The sequence below is a fragment of the Oncorhynchus keta genome, chromosome 37, assembly GCF_023373465.1.
Source record: "Oncorhynchus keta strain PuntledgeMale-10-30-2019 chromosome 37, Oket_V2, whole genome shotgun sequence".
Lineage (NCBI taxonomy): Eukaryota > Metazoa > Chordata > Actinopteri > Salmoniformes > Salmonidae > Oncorhynchus > Oncorhynchus keta.
In genome coordinates, this window is record NC_068457.1 from 27,623,481 (window position 1) to 27,646,745 (window position 23,265).

General features: G+C 47.3%; 1 protein-coding gene across 1 annotated transcript; it reads right to left on the minus strand.

The window, feature by feature from the left end:
* Nucleotides 1-751: 751 nt before the first annotated feature.
* LOC127916815 (vascular endothelial growth factor D-like) lies at nt 752-22,283 on the minus strand. The gene is given in 8 exon segments (XM_052500057.1): nt 752-4,753; nt 5,084-5,272; nt 7,644-7,751; nt 7,754-7,761; nt 7,844-7,977; nt 12,299-12,489; nt 13,163-13,415; nt 21,968-22,283. Coding segments are annotated over 7 exon segments (933 nt in total). The 5' UTR covers nt 22,070-22,283; the 3' UTR covers nt 752-4,753; nt 5,084-5,135.
* Between the last annotated feature and the right edge of the window lie 982 nt (nt 22,284-23,265).

The window sequence follows — 23,265 nt, forward strand, 5'->3', positions numbered from 1 at the left end:
TTCTTGGTCACCTCCCTGACCAAAACCCTTCTCCCCTGGGGCCGCAGGTAGCCTGGCGAGTAGTAGCTTTGGGCCAGTAACAGAAAGGTTGCTGGATTGAATCCCCGAGCTGATGATATTCCCCAGGCACCGATGATGTGGATGTCGATTAAGGCAGTCCCCCCACACCTCTCCGATTCAGAGGGGTTGGGTTAAATGCGGAAGACACATTTCAGTTGAATGCATTCAATTGTTCAACTGACTATCCCCCCTTTCCAAACTTCTTACATTTAAGAATGATGGAGGCCAATGTGTTCTTGAAAGGTGTGCGTGTTGGTGGCAGGGAAGTCAGGTGCAGGAGAACAAACTTGGTATAAACAGAGTCATTTAATAAGAACTCACAAACAAACTCCAAAAACCAAAATATACAAAAATTAATAAAATGGGTACAAAACCCGTCGGGCACCAACACATACTAGCACTAACATACAATCAAACAATCTCCAACAAGGACATGAGGGGAAACAGAGGGTTAAATACACAACATGTAATTGATGGGATATTAACCCGGTGTGAAGAAAGACAAGACAAAACCAATGGAAAATGAAAAATGGATCAGTGATGGCTAGAAGATCGGTGACGTCGCCCGCCGAACACCGCCCGAACAAGGAGCGGGACCGACTTTTTCAGAAGTCGTGACAGTACCCTCGCTGACGCGCGGACCGACTTCGGGAAGCCCCGGAGGGCGAGGCAGAGGGCGATCCGGATGGAGATGGTGGAAATCTCGCAGCATAGAAGGATCCAACACGTCGTCCACCGGAACCCAGCATCTCTCCTCCGGACTATACCCCTCCCAGTCCACGATGTACTGAAGGCCCGACGTCTCGAATCCAGTATGGATCGAACGGAGTACGCCGGGGCCCCTTGATGTTCAGAGGGGGTGGAGGAACCTCCCGCACCACAGACTCCTGGAGCGGGCCAGCCACCACCGACCTGAGGAGAGACACATGGAACAAGGGGTTAATATGGTAATCGGGGGAAGCTGTAACCTGTAACATACCTCGTTCACTCTCCTCAGGACTTTAAATGACCCCCACAAACCGCGGACCCATCTTCCGACAGAGCAGGCGGAGGGGTAGGTTTCGGGTCAGACCCTGTCCCCTGGTGCGAACACCGGGGCCTCACTGCGGTGACGGTCTGCTCCCCTTTTCTGGCACAGTACGGCGCACTGAAGGTGGACATGTGCAGCGTCCCATGTTTCCTCCTCGCGCCGGAACCAGTCGTCCACCGCAGGAGCCTCTGTCTGACTCTGATGCCAAGGAACCAGACCTCAGAAAACTTCCCACATCCTGGTTAACTCTCTTCACCTGTCCGTTACTCTCGGGGTGAAAACCTGAGGTAAGGCTGACCGCCGAACACCGCCCGAACAAGGAGCAGGATCGACTTAGGCAGAAGTCGTGACAGTTCTTGGGGACCTTCAATGCTGCAGACATTTTTTGGTACATTTCCTCAGATCTGTGCCTCAACACAATCCTGTCTTGGAGTTCTATAGACAATTCCTTTGACCTCAAGGTTTGGTTTTTGCTCTGACATGAACTGTGGGTCCTTATATATAGACAATTGTCCAATCAATTGAATTTACCACAGGTGGACATTTCTAAAGACCTGCTTTTGCTTTGTCATTATGGGGTATTGGGTATAGATTGATGAGGATTTTTATTTATTTAATCAATTTTAGACTACAGCAGGAAGCGGTCTTTTGCCTGACTGTAACTTGAGTGTTTTTGACTGTAACTTAACAAATGTTAGAAAAGGGAAGGGGTCTGAATACTTTCCGAATGCACTGTACTCATCTGTCTAGGTTGGAACTGTAGCTGTTAAAATATAATAATTTTCATTCTGAACTGGAATAAGCTGATCACATCACACAGCTGTAGAGCAGAAAACACACACAGTTCTAATGAGAGGTGTGTGGCTGGTTGATGCTTTCAACAAGCATTTCTATTCTGGGTTCAGTTTTTAACAGTGCAACCCTGAGGTCATGCACAGCATGGAGTCTGTTTCTGTACTTGTTTTTTAAGTACGCCAGAGAGATACGAGATCAATCATTTTATTCCAGTTCAGAATCAAAATGATTACTTGTATTTTAACAGCAACAGTTCCAACCTAGACTTGTTGTTTTCAACAATCATTTCTACATTAAGTTGTGCAGTAGGCCCGATCATTTTATATTCAAAATATACAGTACTGTAACTTATGGGTAGCACAGTAGCTAGCTAGCTTGCTTGCTTTGGCTAATATTAGCAATCTAACTAACGTTAATAGCTGTGTACAATGGAATTATTTGAAAGGGAAACTCACATCGAAGTTACTACTTTGACAGATTGTACTCCCTTATTTGTGCGTACCTGTTATAAAATGACATCAAGCTAGTTGACTTACTTTTCCACTGTCAAAGCGACGTTTCCTGAAGCATTTCAGCCCTGCTCTGAAAGACCTCCCTGGGTTTACCATCATGTTGTGGATGTTTGCTCAGGATGTGTTATTTTAATGTGAGAGTCTCATTACTAAGCACTTCCCTGGACAAAATACATTGTGTGCGCTCCTCGTTATTTCTCAAAGTTGGTATGAAACTAAGAGAAAGAAACGTATGGCTGTATTTCAGTTTAATCTTAGAGCTCCCCCTCTATACTGCCCCCGTTGGAGAAAGTGCGTACCCATAGTAAACTGAAAATATTTTTTCCCAAAATTGCTAATATATGCATATAAAAAATATTATTGAATAGAAAACACTCTAAAGTTTCTAAAACCGTTTAAATTATGTCTGTATGTAAAGCAGAACTCTCAGGGCAGCCTTTCTCCCAAACTCTCTCTTGTGAAGAGAAAAGTTGGGTCAACTTTGACGTCATGGCCCCCAACCCTTCCCAGGCAGCTACCGATCCAGGAAGAGTCTCTATCTGTTCAGCGCGATGTCAGCTTTCAAATGGCACGTTCATTGTGAGAATCCCACGAGCCCTGCACGTTTGGCGGGCGAAATTGCTCGTGTCCCTCTGAAAAACAGGCACTCTATTGCGCGCGGCCGATTTGGAGTACGTCTTTTTCCATGATCCAGCAGAAGCCGGATTGTCTGTTCGCGCTGATCTTTGTTCTACATGCTAAAAACATCATAAAGCTCGATTTTTCACATTGTTTGACCAGTTTAGTGGACATATAATATGTAAATTGGAAGTTTTGATGCGCAAGAGTGCTGGACCAGAAGTCATTTTGGATGCATTTCAGCCGAAGCTGTTAACATGTGCTAATACAGAGACACACAACGTGAAACCAAACGATGTATTGGGTAAGTATGACTCCTTCTACGTCTTCTGATGGAAGAACATCAAAGGTAAGGGAATATTTATGTGGTTATTTGGTGTTTCTGTGGACTCCAAACGTAGAGGAGACATACTGCTAATATCTGAGCGCTGACTCATAGTATAGCCCAGTGAACGATGTCTGTAACGTTAAAAATAAATGTAATACAGCGGTTGCATTAAGAAGAAGTGTATCTTTGTAAATATATGTAGAACATGTATATTTAGTCATGTTTATTGCTTGTTATCTGACGTTATCTGTCGGAGCTATCATCATTTCTCCTGACATTTGAGTAGCATTTTTTGAAATGTCGTCATTGTAAACAGAGATTTATGGATATAAATGGCATATTATTGAAAAAAAAAAATGTACTGTGTAACATGTAATATTACTGTCATCTGATGAAGATTTTCAAAAGGTTAGTGAATTATTTATTTTTTAATCCTACTTTTAAATTTTCTTTTTTCTGGGACAAAATGGCCGCCGCTTGCCTTTTGTTTCGGTGGTGATCTAATATAAATATGTGCTATGTTTTCGCCGTAAAACATTTTAGAAATCTGACTTGCTGGGTAGATAAACAAGGTGTTTATCTTTCATTTGAGCCATTGGACTTGTTAATGTGTGGAGGTTAAATATTTTTTGGAATATTTTTGTGTTCCATGCGCCACCTTCCAGCTGAACGTGGGGGGGGGTGTTCCCAAATTGGAACCCTAGTCCCCTTCTGGTTAATGACGATTGAGCTGTCGGAATTTATGGCTAGCTTGACTACATTTGATGACAGCTGGCGAGTGAGAATACCAAGTCATTGGCTGACGGCGCATCATCTGCTGCTGCGGAGTGATCTTCAATTAAAACTGCCAGAAAAAAGATCCGGTAAACCACGAAGCACACAGGCTTCTCCCTCTCAGTCGCGCAGCTGCCAAACTGACACAGCTGCTTAGCAGAGAGCGCAATGAACACAGACCATTTGTACTTGGCCAAATCAATTCCAGTAATGAATGAAATAATGATACATTTGCTCTAACACGTCGCGACCCACCGTTAACAGGCCTGTTCCCGACCTATACTTAACAAGGTGAGAGAACTTTGAACAAAACGGTTAAAACTTTAATTATAAATATGAATTATAGACACCAAAAGGACAAACTTCGATTATATTTACAAAATGTTGGAAGCAATTATTACAAAAATATTGTTCTTTAGCGTAAAATACATGTTCAGTGCATATAATTACTAATAATTTACATATGTAAATAAAACATGTAAAACGTCATGTATGTAGGTTAGAAAGATAAACTATTTTATTTGAAGTTAGATATATAAATAGCGATATAAATTAAATTATGAACTTTTTCACTGCTTCCAAACTTCAAAGCCAAGCAGATGTCAAAGGTTATATTCTTCTGAGTATCACTGGCATCTGCGGATCAAAAGAATGAAAAGGTGTTATTACATGTTGTAATATGGCTGTTCAACCACGGTCTCTGAGGACCCAAACATTTCTGATGTACATCAGGGACTGATTCATTCAGACCTTGAACATCAGCTGATACATTTATAATATAATAATAATAATATAATAATATATGCCATTTAGCAGACGCTTTTATCCAAAGCGACTTACAGTCATGTGTGCATACATTCTACGTATGGGTGGTCCCGGGAATCGAACCCACTACCCTGGCGTTACAAGCGCCATGCTCTACCAACTGAGCTAGTCAAAAGGGGTGTGTCTCAAGTTGCATTCTACCTGCAAGAGGCATGGATGAAGTGCTGTTTGTTGTTAGCACAGGCAGTATGGTTCAGGTGACCTGCAGCGTAGGATGGTCTGGGTCCTGGGTTAGGGTGGGCTGTGGGGACAGTGTAGTGTGGTCTGGGACACAGTCACACCTGTCAACATCTATGTCACAGTCCACCGTTCTCATATTGGGAGAGAAGTCTGGAACAAACAGAGAGAAAAACATAGGAATGACTTAATATTACTACAGGGACCAGACCAGGGAAAATGGAGCGAGAACAAACCATCAGAATAACCACTTCCTACAGAGGCTATGTAATATCCTGAACAACACCCTGATTTAGCACCCAGCGCATTACAATGGAATGGTCCCCAAAGTGCAAACACTGCCCAAACCCGGTGCTGCATACCAGCTAAATCTAGTGCATCTACTGGGCTGGATAGTTGATACATCTACCAGTGGTAGACTAACCTGGTTGTTCAGTGGAGGGGTAGGATACAGTGGTAGACTAACCTGGTTGTTCAGTGGAGAGGTAGGATACAGTGGTAGACTAACCTGGTTGTTCAGTGGAGGAGTAGGACACAGTGGTAGACTAACCTGGTTGTTTAGTGGAGAGGTAGGATACAGTGGTAGACTAACCTGGTTGTTTAGTGGAGGGGTAGGACACAGTGGTAGACTAACCTGGTTGTTTAGTGGAGGGGTAGGACACAGTGGTAGACTAACCTGGTTGTTCAGTGGAGAGGTAGGATACAGTGGTAGACTAACCTGGTTGTTCAGTGGAGGGGTAGGACACAGTGGTAGACTAACCTGGTTGTTCAGTGGAGAGGTAGGATACAGTGGTAGACTAACCTGGTTGTTCAGTGGAGAGGTAGGACACAGTGGTAGACTAACCTGGTTGTTCAGTGGAGAGGTAGGATACAGTGGTAGACTAACCTGGTTGTTCAGTGGAGGGGTAGGACACAGTGGTAGACTAACCTGGTTGTTTAGTGGAGGGGTAGGATACAGTGGTAGACTAACCTGGTTGTTTAGTGGAGGGGTAGGATACAGTGGTAGACTAACCTGGTTGTTTAGTGGAGGGGTAGGATACAGTGGTAGACTAACCTGGTTGTTCAGTGGAGGGGTAGGATACAGTGGTAGACTAACCTGGTTGTTTAGTGGAGGGGTAGGATACAGTGGTAGACTAACCTGGTTGTTTAGTGGAGGGGTAGGATACAGTGGTAGACTAACCTGGTTGTTCAGTGGAGGGGTAGGATACAGTGGTAGACTAACCTGGTTGTTCAGTGGAGGGGTAGGACACAGTGGTAGACTAACCTGGTTGTTCAGTGGAGGGGTAGGATACAGTGGTAGACTAACCTGGTTGTTCAGTGGAGGGGTAGGATACAGTGGTAGACTAACCTGGTTGTTCAGTGGAGGGGTAGGACACAGTGGTAGACTAACCTGGTTGTTCAGTGGAGGGGTAGGACACAGTGGTAGACTAACCTGGTTGTTCAGTGGAGGGGTAGGACACAGTGGTAGACTAACCTGGTTGTTCAGTGGAGGAGTAGGACACAGTGGTAGACTAACCTGGTTGTTTAGTGGAGGGGTAGGATACAGTGGCAGACTAACCTGGTTGTTTAGTGGAGGGGTAGGACACAGTGGTAGACTAACCTGGTTGTTCAGTGGAGAGGTAGGATACAGTGGTAGACTAACCTGGTTGTTTAGTGGAGGGGTAGGATACAGTGGTAGACTAACCTGGTTGTTCAGTGGAGAGGTAGGATACAGTGGTAGACTAACCTGGTTGTTCAGTGGAGGGGTAGGATACAGTGGTAGACTAACCTGGTTGTTTAGTGGAGGAGTAGGACACAGTGGTAGACTAACCTGGTTGTTTAGTGGAGGGGTAGGATACAGTGGTAGACTAACCTGGTTGTTTAGTGGAGGGGTAGGACACAGTGGTAGACTAACCTGGTTGTTCAGTGGAGGGGTAGGATACAGTGGTAGACTAACCTGGTTGTTCAGTGGAGGGGTAGGATACAGTGGTAGACTAACCTGGTTGTTCAGTGGAGGGGTAGGACACAGTGGTAGACTAACCTGGTTGTTCAGTGGAGAGGTAGGATACAGTGGTAGACTAACCTGGTTGTTTAGTGGAGGGGTAGGATACAGTGGTAGACTAACCTGGTTGTTTAGTGGAGGAGTAGGACACAGTGGTAGACTAACCTGGTTGTTTAGTGGAGGGGTAGGACACAGTGGTAGACTAACCTGGTTGTTTAGTGGAGGGGTAGGACACAGTGGTAGACTAACCTGGTTGTTTAGTGGAGGGGTAGGATACAGTGGTAGACTAACCTGGTTGTTTAGTGGAGGAGTAGGACACAGTGGTAGACTAACCTGGTTGTTTAGTGGAGGGGTAGGACACAGTGGTAGACTAACCTGGTTGTTTAGTGGAGGGGTAGGATACAGTGGTAGACTAACCTGGTTGTTTAGTGGAGGAGTAGGACACAGTGGTAGACTAACCTGGTTGTTTAGTGGAGGGGTAGGACACAGTGGTAGACTAACCTGGTTGTTTAGTGGAGGAGTAGGATACACTGGTAGACTAACCTGGTTGTTTAGTGGAGGAGTAGGACACACAACGGTCGGCCATGCAGTCCCAGATCAACCCACTGGCACACAGACGCCTGGAGTCCTCTGATTTAGAGAGCTGACGATCGGAGAGCACCTGCAACCAAACACACAGCCTGGTCAGTGCTAAGGGTACGACTAGCGAGAGTGTGTGTGTGTGTGTGTACATCTGGACTCACCCGTTCCTCCTGTGAGAGCGTATATGGGCTTGCCGTCGGATCAGGGGTGGTTCCATACACTTACACTCTGTGTGATTGGCTACCTTTATCAACACCGGCTCAGGTCCGTATTTGAACGGTATCACGCTCAGCAGCTGCAGGACGGAAAGTGTCAGATCACATTAGTCCGGTTCTGGATTCAGCGATCCACTTTATACAGAGAGATGTATTTTATTTGACTCATTGATGGCCCAATGATGTGCATAGTGTACATTACGTAGTCTGTACGTTCTGTATATATTCACATTCTCCAAAATCCTTGTCATTTAGGAGCACTTATCATAATCACAATTGTCTTAAAACATAAATCAGGGGTCCCCAACTATAGCCGCGGGATTGGAGCGGATGGTCAGGGGTCCCCAACTATAGCCGCGGGATGGAGTGGATGGTCAGGGGTCCCCAACTATAGCCGTGGGATGGAGCGGATGGTCAGGGGTCCCCAACTATAGGCGCGGGATGGAGCGGATGGTCAGGGGTCCCCAACTATAGCCGCGGGATGGAGCGGATGGTCAGGGGTCCCCAACTATAGCCGCGGGATGGAGCGGATGGTCAGGGGTCCCCAACTATAGCCACGGGATGGAGCGGATGGTCAGGGGTCCCCAACTATAGCCACGGGATGGAGCGGATGGTCAGGGGTCCCCAACTATAGCCGTGGGATGGAGTGGATGGTCAGGGGTCCCCAACTATAGCCACGGGATGGAGCGGATGGTCAGGGGTCCCCAACTATAGCCATGGGATGGAGCGGATGGTCAGGGGTCCCCAACTATAGCCACGGGATGGAGCGGATGGTCAGGGGTCCCCAACTATAGCCGTGGGATGGAGTGGATGGTCAGGGGTCCCCAACTATAGGCGCGGGATGGAGTGGATGGTCAGGGGTCCCCAACTATAGGCGCGGGATGGAGTGGATGGTCAGGGGTCCCCAACTATAGCTGCGGGATGGAGCGGATGGTCAGGGGTCCCCAACTATAGCCGCGGGATGGAGCGGATGGTCAGGGGTCCCCAACTATAGGCGCGGGATGGAGTGGATGGTCAGGGGTCCCCAACTATAGGCGCGGGATGATGTTTGTTGGAGCGGATGGTCAGGGGGCCGGAACTATAACCGCGGGGTGATTTTGTTGGAGCGGATGGTCAGGGGTCCCCAACTATAGGCGCGGGATGGAGTGGATGGTCAGGGGTCCCCAACTATAGCTGCGGGATGGAGCAGATGGTCAGGGGTCCCCAACTATAGCCGCGGGATGATGTTTGTTGGAGCGGATGGTCAGGGGTCCCCAACTATAGCCGCGGGATGATTTTTGTTGGAGCGGATGGTCAGGGGTCCCCAACTATAGCCGCGGGATGGAGTGGATGGTCAGGGGTCCCCAACTATAGCCGCGGGATGATGTTTGTTGGAGCGGATGGTCAGGGGTCCCCAACTATAGCCGCGGGATGATTTTTGTTGGAGCGGATGGTCAGGGGTCCCCAACTATAGCCGCGGGATGGAGCGGATGGTCAGCGGTCCCCAACTATAGCCACGGGATGGAGTGGATGGTCAGGGGTCCCCAACTATAGCCGTGGGATGGAGCGGATGGTCAGGGGTCCCCAACTATAGCCGTGGGATGGAGCGGATGGTCAGGGGTCCCCAACTATAGCCGTGGGATGGAGCGGATGGTCAGGGGTCCCCAACTATAGCCGTGGGATGGAGTGGATGGTCAGGGGTCCCCAACTATAGCCGCGGGATGGAGCGGATGGTCAGCGGTCCCCAACTATAGCCACGGGATGGAGTGGATGGTCAGGGTCCCCATTATAGCCGTGGGATGGAGCGGATGGTCAGGGTCCCCATTATAGCCGTGGGATGGAGCGGATGGTCAGGGTCCCCAACTATAGCCGTGGGATGGAGCGGATGGTCAGGGGTCCCCAACTATAGCCGCGGGTTGATGTTTGTTGGAGCGGATGGTCAGGGTCCCCAACTATAGCCGCGGGGTGATGTTTGTTGGAGCGGATGGTCAGGGTCCCCATTATAGCCGCGGGGTGATGTGTGTTGGAGCGGATGGTCAGGGGTCCCATTATAGCCGCGGGGGGATGTTTGTTGGAGCGGATGGTCAGGGTCCCCATTATAGCCGCGGGGTGATGTTTGTTGGAGCGGATGGTCAGGGTCCCCATTATAGCCGCGGGGTGATGTTTGTTGGAGCGGATGGTCAGGGTCCCCATTATAGCCGCGGGGTGATGTTTGTTGGAGCGGATGGTCAGGGGTCCCCATTATAGCCGCGGGGTGATGTTTGTTGGAGCGGATGGTCAGGGTCCCCATTATAGCCGCGGGGTGATGTTTGTTGGAGCGGATGGTCAGGGTCCCCATTATAGCCGCGGGGTGATGTGTGTTGGAGCGGATGGTCAGGGTCCCCATTATAGCCGCGGGGTGATGTTTGTTGGAGCGGATGGTCAGGGTCCCCATTATAGCCGCGGGGTGATGTTTGTTGGAGCGGATGGTCAGGGTCCCCATTATAGCCGCGGGGTGATGTTTGTTGGAGCGGATGGTCAGGGTCCCCATTATAGCCGCGGGGTGATGTGTGTTGGAGCGGATGGTCAGGGTCCCCATTATAGCCGCGGGGTGATGTTTGTTGGAGCGGATGGTCAGGGTCCCCATTATAGCCGCGGGGTGATGTTTGTTGGAGCGGATGGTCAGGGTCCCCATTATAGCCGCGGGGTGATGTTTGTTGGAGCGGATGGTCAGGGTCCCCATTATAGCCGCGGGGTGATGTTTGTTGGAGCGGATGGTCAGGGTCCCCATTATAGCCGCGGGGTGATGTTTGTTGGAGCGGATGGTCAGGGTCCCCATTATAGCCGCGGGGTGATGTTTGTTGGAGCGGATGGTCAGGGTCCCCATTATAGCCGCGGGGTGATGTTTGTTGGAGCGGATGGTCAGGGTCCCCATTATAGCCGCGGGGTGATGTGTGTTGGAGCGGATGGTCAGGGTCCCCATTATAGCCGCGGGGTGATGTTTGTTGGAGCGGATGGTCAGGGTCCCCATTATAGCCGCGGGGTGATGTTTGTTGGAGCGGATGGTCAGGGTCCCCATTATAGCCGCGGGGTGATGTTTGTTGGAGCGGATGGTCAGGGTCCCCATTATAGCCGCGGGGTGATGTTTGTTGGAGCGGATGGTCAGGGTCCCCATTATAGCCGCGGGGTGATGTTTGTTGGAGCGGATGGTCAGGGTCCCCATTATAGCCGCGGGGTGATGTTTGTTGGAGCGGATGGTCAGGGGTCCCCATTATAGCCGCGGGGTGATGTTTGTTGGAGCGGATGGTCAGGGTCCCCATTATAGCCGCGGGGTGATGTTTGTTGGAGCGGATGGTCAGGGGTCCCCATTATAGCCGCGGGGTGATGTTTGTTGGAGCGGATGGTCAGGGTCCCCATTATAGCCGCGGGGTGATGTTTGTTGGAGCGGATGGTCAGGGGTCCCCATTATAGCCGCGGGGTGATGTTTGTTGGAGCGGATGGTCAGGGTCCCCATTATAGCCGCGGGGTGATGTTTGTTGGAGCGGATGGTCAGGGTCCCCATTATAGCCGCGGGGTGATGTTTGTTGGAGCGGATGGTCAGGGTCCCCATTATAGCCGCGGGGTGATGTTTGTTGGAGCGGATGGTCAGGGGTCCCCATTATAGCCGCGGGGTGATGTTTGTTGGAGCGGATGGTCAGGGTCCCCATTATAGCCGCGGGGTGATGTTTGTTGGAGCGGATGGTCAGGGTCCCCATTATAGCCGCGGGGTGATGTTTGTTGGAGCGGATGGTCAGGGGTCCCCATTATAGCCGCGGGGTGATGTTTGTTGGAGCGGATGGTCAGGGTCCCCATTATAGCCGCGGGGTGATGTTTGTTGGAGCGGATGGTCAGGGGGCCGGAACATTGTTACAATCAGTTGTACACCACTAACATCCAAAAAGAGGTTGTATTTGAAAATAGACATCATTTCATACATTGATTACATTGAGACATGATTAAATATCTATTTTGTAATTAGTAGGAATACTTGGGAACAGATTTACTAAATTAAACACATTGGGGATATTAAAGGTATTTCTTTGACCAAAAACTAAAAACACATTTAAAAAAATATATATTTATTTACTAAAAACTTTGGGCCCGCGGGCTGCCTGTTGTCCGTTGCCGACCCCTGCCAGAAATGATTGCCATTTATTAAGAATAATATTAATAATGCGTTTTATTTGTAATACACCTTCTAACACCTTCTAATGGTCCTTCTGTAGCTCAGTTGGTAGAGCATGGCGCTTGTAACGCCAGGGTAGTGGGTTCGATTCCCGGGACCACCCATACGTAGAATGTATGCACACATGACTGTAAGTCGCTTTGGATAAAAGCGTCAGCTAAATGGCATATATTATTATTATTTATATTATAACAGATATTTAAAGAGGAAATGCTCACTGTTTTATTAACATAGGCAGTACTTGTGTTTCTGCACGATACACCCTCTTTGTTGCAGCATCCGTTACACCTGAAGACGGACACGCAGGGGGGCTTGAAGAACATGGAGGTCGTGGTGCCCAGTTCCTTTGCCACGTCTACACACGTCTCTCTGGGCGTGCACTGGGTCTTCTGCCACTCATCATCTATGGCTAAGGATCACATTCACACAACACCAATAGTTACACACAGAACAAAACTAATAGCAACCATAGAGACTTGCTTGGGTACCGTCTGGGTACACTCACATTCTAACCACAAAACATTCATTAGCAACCTGGAATTAATGTCTTGGCTTTTGCTTGGAGGGTTAACACAGTCTCGAGAAGACCCAGGGTTCAAACCAGTCTATCTCATACTTTATGACCATCTCCAGGGAGAACATTGAATAATGCCCAGCCTTTAGCTCAGAGGTCTAACACATTGAGCAAGTGCACAGTAGACGCAGATATTGAACCCACATACCTCTGAGTATCCCGAGGCTGCAGGAGCCAGCAGAATAGCTCAACAAACAATACCAAAGCTTTAGCTTAGAGAGCCTTAGCTTAGAGAGCCTACACAGTTTTGAGGAGACCCGGGTTTCGAACCCACATACCTTTGAGTATCCCGAGGCTGTAGGACCCAGCAGCATAGCTCAACAAACAATACCAAAGCTTTAGCTTAGAGAGCCAACACAGTTTTGAGGAGACCCGGGTTTCGAACCCACATACCTTTGAGTATCCCGAGGCTGTAGGACCCAGCAGCATAGCTCAACAAACAATACCAAAGCTTTAGCTTAGAGAGCCAACACAGTTTTGTGGAGACCCAGGTTTCGAACCCACATACCTTTGAGTATCTCCAGGCTGTAGGATGCTACAGCGTAGCGCGTGGAGCGGTGTGACCCAGCGGAGGAGGAGGAGGAGGAGGAGGAACGGTGGTTGGGCTGCTGAGAGGAAGAGGATGAGGGAGACGTCTCCAGGTGTTTGAGTTTTAGACGACACTTCCACAGCTTCCAGTCAGGGAAATCTGTCAGCATGAGCAGCTCGTCCAGACTGGAGGCCGAACGCACATCCCTCTCCCACTTCTCCTGGTTGATCACCTGCAGGGAGCAGAGGAAGAGGACACAAAACATTTAATGATATATGTTGTTTTAAAGACAGGATAGAAAATAAGCTCCAACACGCTGCTATGGTAAAATATTGTTAGTTGGTTTGTGAGAGTCAACAGTCTCACCACAAGAGGGCAGCACTCTTACATCCAAGTCAGGATTAACTTTAGATGCGATTGAGGCCGGTTTACAAGGACTGGACTGAGCTGATGATACATGCAAGTCAGTCTGACTCCTCACACTCACATCCACCTCTGACTGTGCTATTATTGCCCAAAGCCAGGTCCCACAGACCATTAACAGCTGTCCTGGGATTTAAGACTATCATCATTTAGATCATTTAGATCACAACAGATACAAAAGTACAAATCAGTGCTTCTGTGTATTATAGTATTATATCACTACAGTATTATAGTACCACTGTATTGTAGTATTAAAGTACTACAGTATTATAGCATTACATAGTATAGTACTACAGTATTATAGTACTAAGGTAGTGTAGTATTATAGTACTATGTTATTGTAGTATTATAGTACCACAGTATTGTAGTATTATAGTTCTGCAGTATTGTGGTATTATAGTACTACAGTATTGTAGTATTATAGTACTGTGGTAATGTAGTATTATAGCATTACAGTATTATAGCACCACAGTATTGTAGTACTACAGTATTATAGTACTACAGTATTGTAGTATTATAGTACTACAATATTGTAGAACTACAGTATAATAGTACTACAGTTTTATAGTACTACAGTATTGTAGTACTACGTGTGTAATCATTACTTCTTCTCATTCCCATGACTGTTCATAACTGGGATGAGAGGATGCCCATTGTACCCCAAATGCACAGTAGATCCCCTGGCATCAGCCCATAGACAACATAGCAGCTGCGAATGTGGAGTTGGCTGGGGTGACATTAAGGGGTAGTGGGGGCAGGAGTTCCCAGGGTCCACCTGTTGAGGAGCTCTAGGAGCTATGAGAAGACAAGCCTCCTCCTTCCCATGGAGCAGAGGATGGAGGAGAGACAACAGAATATTAGGAGACATAGCTACTGTTTCCCACAGAGACACGATTACAACTGCTGCTGCACATGCTAATGCAGATAACAAGCAGGTAGGCCACAAACGAACAAATATACAGTACTACTGCAGATAATAAGCAGGTAGATCACTAACTAATATACAGTACTACTGCAGATAACAATCAGTTAGGTCACTAACTAATATACTGTGTTACTGCAGACAACAAGCAGGTAGATCACTAACTAATATACTGTGTTACTGCAGACAACAAGCAGGTAGATCACTAACTAATATACTGTGTTACTGCAGACAACAAGCAGGTAGATCACTAACTAATATACTGTGTTACTGCAGATAACAAGCAGGTAGATCACTAACTAATATACTGTGTTACTGCAGATAACAAGCAGGTAGATCACTAACTAATATACTGTGTTACTGCAGACAACAAGCAGGTAGATCACTAACTAATATACTGTGTTACTGCAGACAACAAGCAGGTAGATCACTAACTAATATACTGTGTTACTGCAGACAATCAGTTATGTCACTAACTAATATACTGTGTTACTGCAGATAACAAGCAGGTAGATCACTAACTAATATACTGTGTTACTGCAGACAATCAGTTATGTCACTAACTAATATACTGTGTTACTGCAGACAACAAGCAGGTAGATCACTAACTAATATACTGTGTTACTGCAGACAACAAGCAGGTAGATCACTAACTAATATACTGTGTTACTGCAGACAACAAGCAGGTAGATCACTAACTAATATACTGTGTTACTGCAGATAACAAGCAGGTAGATCACTAACTAATATACTGTGTTACTGCAGATAACAAGCAGGTAGATCACTAACTAATATACTGTGTTACTGCAGATAACAAGCAGGTAGATCACTAACTAATATACTGTGTTACTGCAGACAATCAGTTATGTCACTAACTAATATACTGTGTTACTGCAGACAACAAGCAGGTAGATCACTAACTAATATACTGTGTTACTGCAGACAACAAGCAGGTAGATCACTAACTAATATACTGTGTTACTGCAGACAACAAGCAGGTAGATCACTAACTAATATACTGTGTTACTGCAGATAACAAGCAGGTAGATCACTAACTAATATACTGTGTTACTGCAGATAACAAGCAGGTAGATCACTAACTAATATACTGTGTTACTGCAGACAACAAGCAGGTAGATCACTAACTAATATACTGTGTTACTGCAGACAACAAGCAGGTAGATCACAAACTAATATACTGTGTTACTGCAGACAACAAGCAGGTAGATCACTAACTAATATACTGTGTTACTGCAGATAACAAGCAGGTAGGTCACTAACTAATATACTGTGTTACTGCAGATAACAAGCAGGTAGATCACTAACTAATATACTGTGTTACTGCAGACAACAAGCAGGTAGATCACTAACTAATATACTGTGTTACTGCAGACAACAAGCAGGTAGATCACTAACTAATATACTGTGTTACTGCAGACAACAAGCAGGTAGATCACTAACTAATATACTGTGTTACTGCAGATAACAAGCAGGTAGATCACTAACTAATATACTGTGTTACTGCAGACAACAAGCAGGTAGATCACTAACTAATATACTGTGTTACTGCAGACAACAAGCAGGTAGATCACTAACTAATATACTGTGTTACTGCAGACAACAAGCAGGTAGATCACTAACTAATATACTGTGTTACTGCAGACAACAAGCAGGTAGATCACTAACTAATATACTGTGTTACTGCAGACAACAAGCAGGTAGATCACTAACTAATATACTGTGTTACTGCAGATAACAAGCAGGTAGATCACTAACTAATATACTGTGTTACTGCAGATAACAAGCAGGTAGATCACTAACTAATATACTGTGTTACTGCAGACAACAAGCAGGTAGATCACTAACTAATATACTGTGTTACTGCAGACAACAAGCAGGTAGATCACTAACTAGTGGATACTGTCACTAACTAATATACTGTGTACTGCAGACAACAAGCAGGTAGATCACTAACTAATATACTGTGTTACTGCAGACAACAAGCAGGTAGATCACTAACTAATATACTGTGTTACTGCAGATAACAAGCAGGTAGATCACTAACTAATATACTGTGTTACTGCAGACAACAAGCAGGTAGATCACTAACTAATATACTGTGTTACTGCAGATAACAAGCAGGTAGATCACTAACTAATATACTGTGTTACTGCAGACAACAAGCAGGTAGATCACTAACTAATATACTGTGTTACTGCAGACAACAAGCAGGTCAGAAAATCCGACCACAATAATTGCTAAAGGTGTGTTGTGTGTTCTCTCTCAGTGCCCTACAGGCCAACATGGAGAGAGGGAACAGTCATGTGTACAACTCCAAACACATTGGAGGAGACCCGTCTGTTATTACAGCTGACCAGTCCTATGGAGCTGTGGCTTCTTCCCTGCCTCCACTTATACTGTTCAGATCATATTTACACTACATTCACTCTCTGCACACTATTACCCCAAAAAACTAAGACATTACATTATGACTGTGTTGGTGTAATGTCAATTTAACAACAAAATGTTGCAATTTAAATAGTCTATTGTTGCCAATTGTAAAAGTTCAAAATCACAATAACCTTTTAAACATTTACAATATAAAAAGGGTGCGGTCGAATTTGTTGAGAAAGACAAATAACGAGGGAATAAGGGACTTCCATTCATTTATGAGACGGGAAGGGAAACCCACAGAACAGATGGAGAGTTGAATAAACAACAGAGAGGAGAGAGGCCGGGTCAGAGGAGAGGCTGAGAAAAGGGACTGTCGTGTAATATGAAACATGTCAAACAGAAACAGAGAGGAGAGAGGCCGGGTCAGAGGAGAGGCTGAGAAAAGGGACTGTCGTGTAATATGAAACATGTCAAACAGAAACAGTTTGCTTTCATTTCTTCCAGTCGTTGTAGACATGAGCCGGATCTGTTCAATGTGTGAGGAGAGTTAGCTGGATGCTTCCTCTAAGGATTGTGAGTCAGGGTGTAGCTGGATGCTTCCTCTATGTGAGGATTGTGACGTTAGGGTGTAGCTGGATGCTTCCTCTATGTGAGGATTGTGACGTTAGGGTGTAGCTGGATGCTTCCTGGATGCTTCCTCTATGTGAGGATTGTGACGTTAGGGTGTAGCTGGATGCTTCCTCTATGTGAGGATTGTGACGTTAGGGTGTAGCTGGATGCTTCCTCTATGTGAGGATTGTGACGTTAGGGTGTAGCTGGATGCTTCCTCTATGTGAGGATTGTGACGTTAGGGTGTAGCTGGATGCTTCCTCTATGTGAGGATTGTGACGTTAGGGTGTAGCTGGATGCTTCCTCTATGTGAGGATGTGTCGTTAGGGTGTAGCTGGATGCTTCCTCTATGTGAGGATTGTGACGTTAGGGTGTAGCTGGATGCTTCCTCTATGTGAGGATTGTGACGTTAGGGTGTAGCTGGATGCTGGATGCTTCCTCTATGTGAGGATTGGATTGTGACGTTTCCTCTAGTGAGGTGTGAGTTAGGGTGTAGCTGGATGCTTCCTCTATGTGAGGATTGTGACGTTAGGGTGTAGCTGGATGCTTCCTCTATGTGAGGATTGTGACGTGTGTAGCTGGATGCTTCCTCTAGGGTGTAGCTGGATGCTTCCTCTATGTGAGGATTGTGATGTCGTTAGGGTGTAGCTGGATGCTTCCTCTATGTGAGGATTGTGACGTCAGGGTGTAGCTGGATGCTTCCTCTATGTGAGGATTGTGACGTCAGGGTGTAGCTGGATGCTTCCTCTATGTGAGGATTGTGACGTTAGGGTGTAGCTGGATGCTTCCTCTATGTGAGGATTGTGACGTTAGGGTGTAGCTGGATGCTTCCTCTATGTAAGGATTGTGACGTTAGGGTGTAGCTGGATGCTTCCTCTATGTGAGGATTGTGACGTTAGGGTGTAGCTGGATGCTTCCTCTATGTGAGGATTGTGACGTTAGGGTGTAGCTGGATGCTTCCTCTATGTGAGGATTGTGACGTTAGGGTGTAGCTGGATGCTTCCTCTATGTGAGGATTGTGACGTTAGGGTGTAGCTGGATGCTTCCTCTATGTGAGGATTGTGACGTTAGGGTGTAGCTGGATGCTTCCTCTATGTGAGGATTGTGACGTTAGGGTGTAGCTGGATGCTTCCTCTATGTGAGGATTGTGACGTTAGGGTGTAGCTGGATGCTTCCTCTATGTGAGGATTGTGACGTTAGGGTGTAGCTGGATGCTTCCTCTATGTGAGGATTGTGACGTTAGGGTGTAGCTGGATGCTTCCTCTATGTGAGGAATGTGACGTTAGGGTGTAGCTGGATGCTTCCTCTATGTGAGGATTGTGACGTTAGGGTGTAGCTGGATGCTTCCTCTATGTGAGGATTGTGTCGTTAGGGTGTAGCTGGATGCTTCCTCTATGTGAGGATTGTGACGTTAGGGTGTAGCTGGATGCTTCCTCTATGTGAGGATTGTGACGTTAGGGTGTAGCTGGATGCTTCCTCTATGTGAGGATTGTGACGTTAGGGTGTAGCTGGATGCTTCCTCTATGTGAGGAATGTGACGTTAGGGTGTAGCTGGATGCTTCCTCTATGTGAGGATTGTGACGTTAGGTTGTAGCTGGATGCTTCCTCTATGTGAGGATTGTGTCGTTAGGGTGTAGCTGGATGCTTCCTCTATGTGAGGATTGTGTCGTTAGGGTGTAGCTGGATGCTTCCTCTATGTGAGGATTGTGACGTTAGGGTGTAGCTGGATGCTTCCTCTATGTGAGGATTGTGACGTTAGGGTGTAGCTGGATGGTTCCTCTATGTGAGGATTGTGACGTTAGGGTGTAGCTGGATGCTTCCTCTATGTGAGGATTGTGTCGTTAGGGTGTAGCTGGATGCTTCCTCTATGTGAGGATTGTGACGTTAGGGTGTAGCTGGATGCTTCCTCTATGTGAGGATTGTGACGTCAGGGTGTAGCTGGATGCTTCCTCTATGTGAGGATTGTGACGTTAGGGTGTAGCTGGATGCTTCCTCTATGTGAGGATTGTGACGTCAGGGTGTAGCTGGATGCTTCCTCTATGTGAGGATTGTGACGTTAGGGTGTAGCTGGATGCTTCCTCTATGTGAGGATTGTGATGTTAGGGTGTAGCTGGATGCTTCCTCTATGTGAGGATTGTGTCGTTAGGGTGTAGCTGGATGCTTCCTCTATGTGAGGATTGTGATGTTAGGGTGTGGCTGGATGCTTCCTCTATGTGAGGATTGTGTCGTTAGGGTGTAGCTGGCTGCTTCCTCTATGTGAGGATTGTGTCGTTAGGGTGTAGCTGGCTGCTTCCTCTATGTGAGGATTGTGTCATTAGGGTGTAGCTGGATGCTTCCTCTATGTGAGGATTGTGACGTTAGGGTGTAGCTGGCTGCTTCCTCTATGTGAGGATTGTGATGTCAGGGTGTAGCTGGATGCTTCCTCTATGTGAGGATTGTGACGTTAGGGTGTAGCTGGATGCTTCCTCTATGTGAGGATTGTGACGTCAGGGTGTAGCTGGATGCTTCCTCTATGTGAGGATTGTGACGTTAGGGTGTAGCTGGATGCTTCCTCTATGTGAGGATTGTGATGTTAGGGTGTAGCTGGATGCTTCCTCTATGTGAGGATTGTGACGTTAGGGTGTAGCTGGATGGTTCCTCTATGTGAGAATTGTGACGTTAGGGTGTAGCTGGATGCTTCCTCTATGTGAGGATTGTGATGTCAGGGTGTAGCTGGATGCTTCCTCTATGTGAGGATTGTGACGTTAGGGTGTAGCTGGATGCTTCCTCTATGTGAGGATTGTGACGTTAGGGTGTAGCTGGATGCTTCCTCTATGTGAGGATTGTGACGTCAGGGTGTAGCTGGATGCTTCCTCTATGTGAGGATTGTGATGTTAGGGTGTAGCTGGATGCTTCCTCTATGTGAGGATTGTGACGTTAGGGTGTAGCTGGATGGTTCCTCTATGTGAGATTGTGACGTTAGGGTGTAGCTGGATGCTTCCTCTATGTGAGGATTGTGTCGTTAGGGTGTAGCTGGATGCTTCCTCTATGTGAGGATTGTGACGTTAGGGTGTAGCTGGATGCTTCCTCTATGTGAGGATTGTGACGTTAGGGTGTAGCTGGATGCTTCCTCTATGTGAGGATTGTGACGTTAGGGTGTAGCTGGATGCTTCCTCTATGTGAGGATTGTGACGTCAGGGTGTAGCTGGATGCTTCCTCTATGTGAGGATTGTGACGTCAGGGTGTAGCTGGATGCTTCCTCTATGTGAGGATTGTGATGTTAGGGTGTAGCTGGATGCTTCCTCTATGTGAGGATTGTGTCGTTAGGGTGTAGCTGGATGCTTCCTCTATGTGAGGATTGTGATGTTAGGGTGTGGCTGGATGCTTCCTCTATGTGAGGATTGTGTCGTTAGGGTGTAGCTGGCTGCTTCCTCTATGTGAGGATTGTGTCGTTAGGGTGTAGCTGGCTGCTTCCTCTATGTGAGGATTGTGTCATTAGGGTGTAGCTGGCTGCTTCCTCTATGTGAGGATTGTGACGTTAGGGTGTAGCTGGATGCTTCCTCTATGTGAGGATTGTGATGTTAGGGTGTAGCTGGATGCTTCCTCTATGTGAGGATTGTGATGTTAGGGTGTAGCTGGATGCTTCCTCTATGTGAGGATTGTGTCGTTAGGCTGTAGCTGGATGCTTCCTCTATGTGAGGATTGTGACGTTAGGGTGTAGCTGGCTGCTTCCTCGTAAACCAGACAGACAAGGAGTTTTCTTTTCCCTCTTCTGCAATTTAGACCCAGGGGAAAGCAGGTCCCCAAGGGGAGAGATATCAGGAGAGTGAGTGGGGGGAAGACAGACAGCGAACAAGAGAGAGGAGAGAGCGAAGAAGAGCAAGAGAAAGAGAGAGAAGTGTTTGATAATTTAGGAAGTTCAAACGCTCCTCTTTCCAGGTCAGTGAGATCTTGTTAACGGTGACGCATGCATTTGCACCGTTTACATAAGAGGCACACACTCTCACACACACACACACACACACACACACACACACACACACACACACACACACACACACACACACACACTCATTACACCACACACACACACACACACACACACACACACTGCTCATTAGACCATGTCAGCTCTGATGTTCATGGACAGCTCACAGGTTGTGTGTGTGTGTCTCTACGCCCCTGCCAACTGGTCAGCGCTAGTTGTATTAGCTCACATGGTGAGTTGTAAGGAGAGTTGATTCAGTTCATAAGAACACAAAGAAACCTGGTGCCTCCAGTGGGAGACACGTGTCCCCATTTGATGACATACCGGTTATTAATAAATAGCTTCTTGATGACGATGCATTGAATCCACAGAATAGAGCCTGAGCAGAACATGAGTTGCAGATGAAACAGTGCCTGGTCTGGACATTGAAGCCATACAGAAATGAAGTGCATAGACACCGGACACTTACCCTGAGAGAGCTGGGATCATCTTGAACCTTGTTTGGCATTCCTAAGTTCAACCTCACCAACACCAGCATCATTCCAACACCGGCAGCAAGCATCTTCTGCATCCTCTGGTTCAATGCTGTATCTTAGTCTCTTTTGTGTTCAAAGTTCTCCTTCTGTCTCTGTACGGTCAATTTTCAGTCTCTGGACAGAAGTTGTATAACAGAGAGCCGTTTCTCTCAGGGTAATCCCCTGTAACAGAGAGATGTTTCTGTATTGGGTAATCCTCTATAATAGAGAGCAGAGCCAGAGGAAGGAGTCTCCTCTCTACAGACCAGCCCCTCTCAGACCGGCGCTGACTCCTTAGACCACACACAAGCTCCTGTCACAGTCCCTGTGGTTACGGACACCTCTCCCTCTCTCCCCCCGGGTCACAGACTCTCTCTCTCTCCCTGGTCACAGACACCTCTCCCTCCCTCCCCCCGGGTCATAGACACCTCTCTCTCCCTCTCCATCCAGACACCCCAGAGCAAATGGAACAGCTAAAGAGGATTTAAAACACCTCTACCTCTCTCTCTTCCCCCCAACTACACACAGCAAGGACACTTAAAGTTTCACTCAGTCACTTGAGACTGTCTCTCTATTGGTCCAACTACAAGCAAGGACTCTTAAGACTGTCTCTCTATTGGTCCAACTACAAGCAAGGACTCTTAAGACTGTCTCTCTTTCTTTTGCCTGTCTTGACTATCCCCTCTCTTCTCTTCTCCCCAGTTAGTCCAGACCTCTTCAGATCTCATTATCTACTGTGTCTCAGCCTCTGCGTTAAACGGCCTGCTTGTCACATCGAGCGAGCATGGCCCCGCACTTAGTTCCCGTCCTTCAGGGTTGAGAGGGCTGTCTGTCTGTCTCTCTGTCCCCACCATGTCTCCCTGGCTCTGTCTGGCCCCACCTTGTATCCCTGGCTCTGTCTGGCCCCGCCTTGTCTCCCTGGCTCTGTCTGTTCCCACCTTGTCTCCCTGGCTCTGTCTGGCCCGCCTTGTCTCCCTGGCTCTGTCTGGCCCCACCTTGTATCCCTGGCTCTGTCTGGCCCCGCCTTGTCTCCCTGGCTCTGTCTGGCCCCACCTTGTATCCCTGGCTCTGTCTGGCCCCGCCTTGTCTCCCTGGTTCTGTCTGGCCCCACCTTGTCTCCCTGGCTCTGTCTGGCCCCGCCTTGTCTCCCTGGTTCTGTCTGTCCCCACCTTGTCTCCCTGGTTCTGTCTGGCCCCACCTTGTCTCCCTGGTTCTGTTTGTCTGTCTGTAAGTCTGTTCTGTCTGCTCCTGT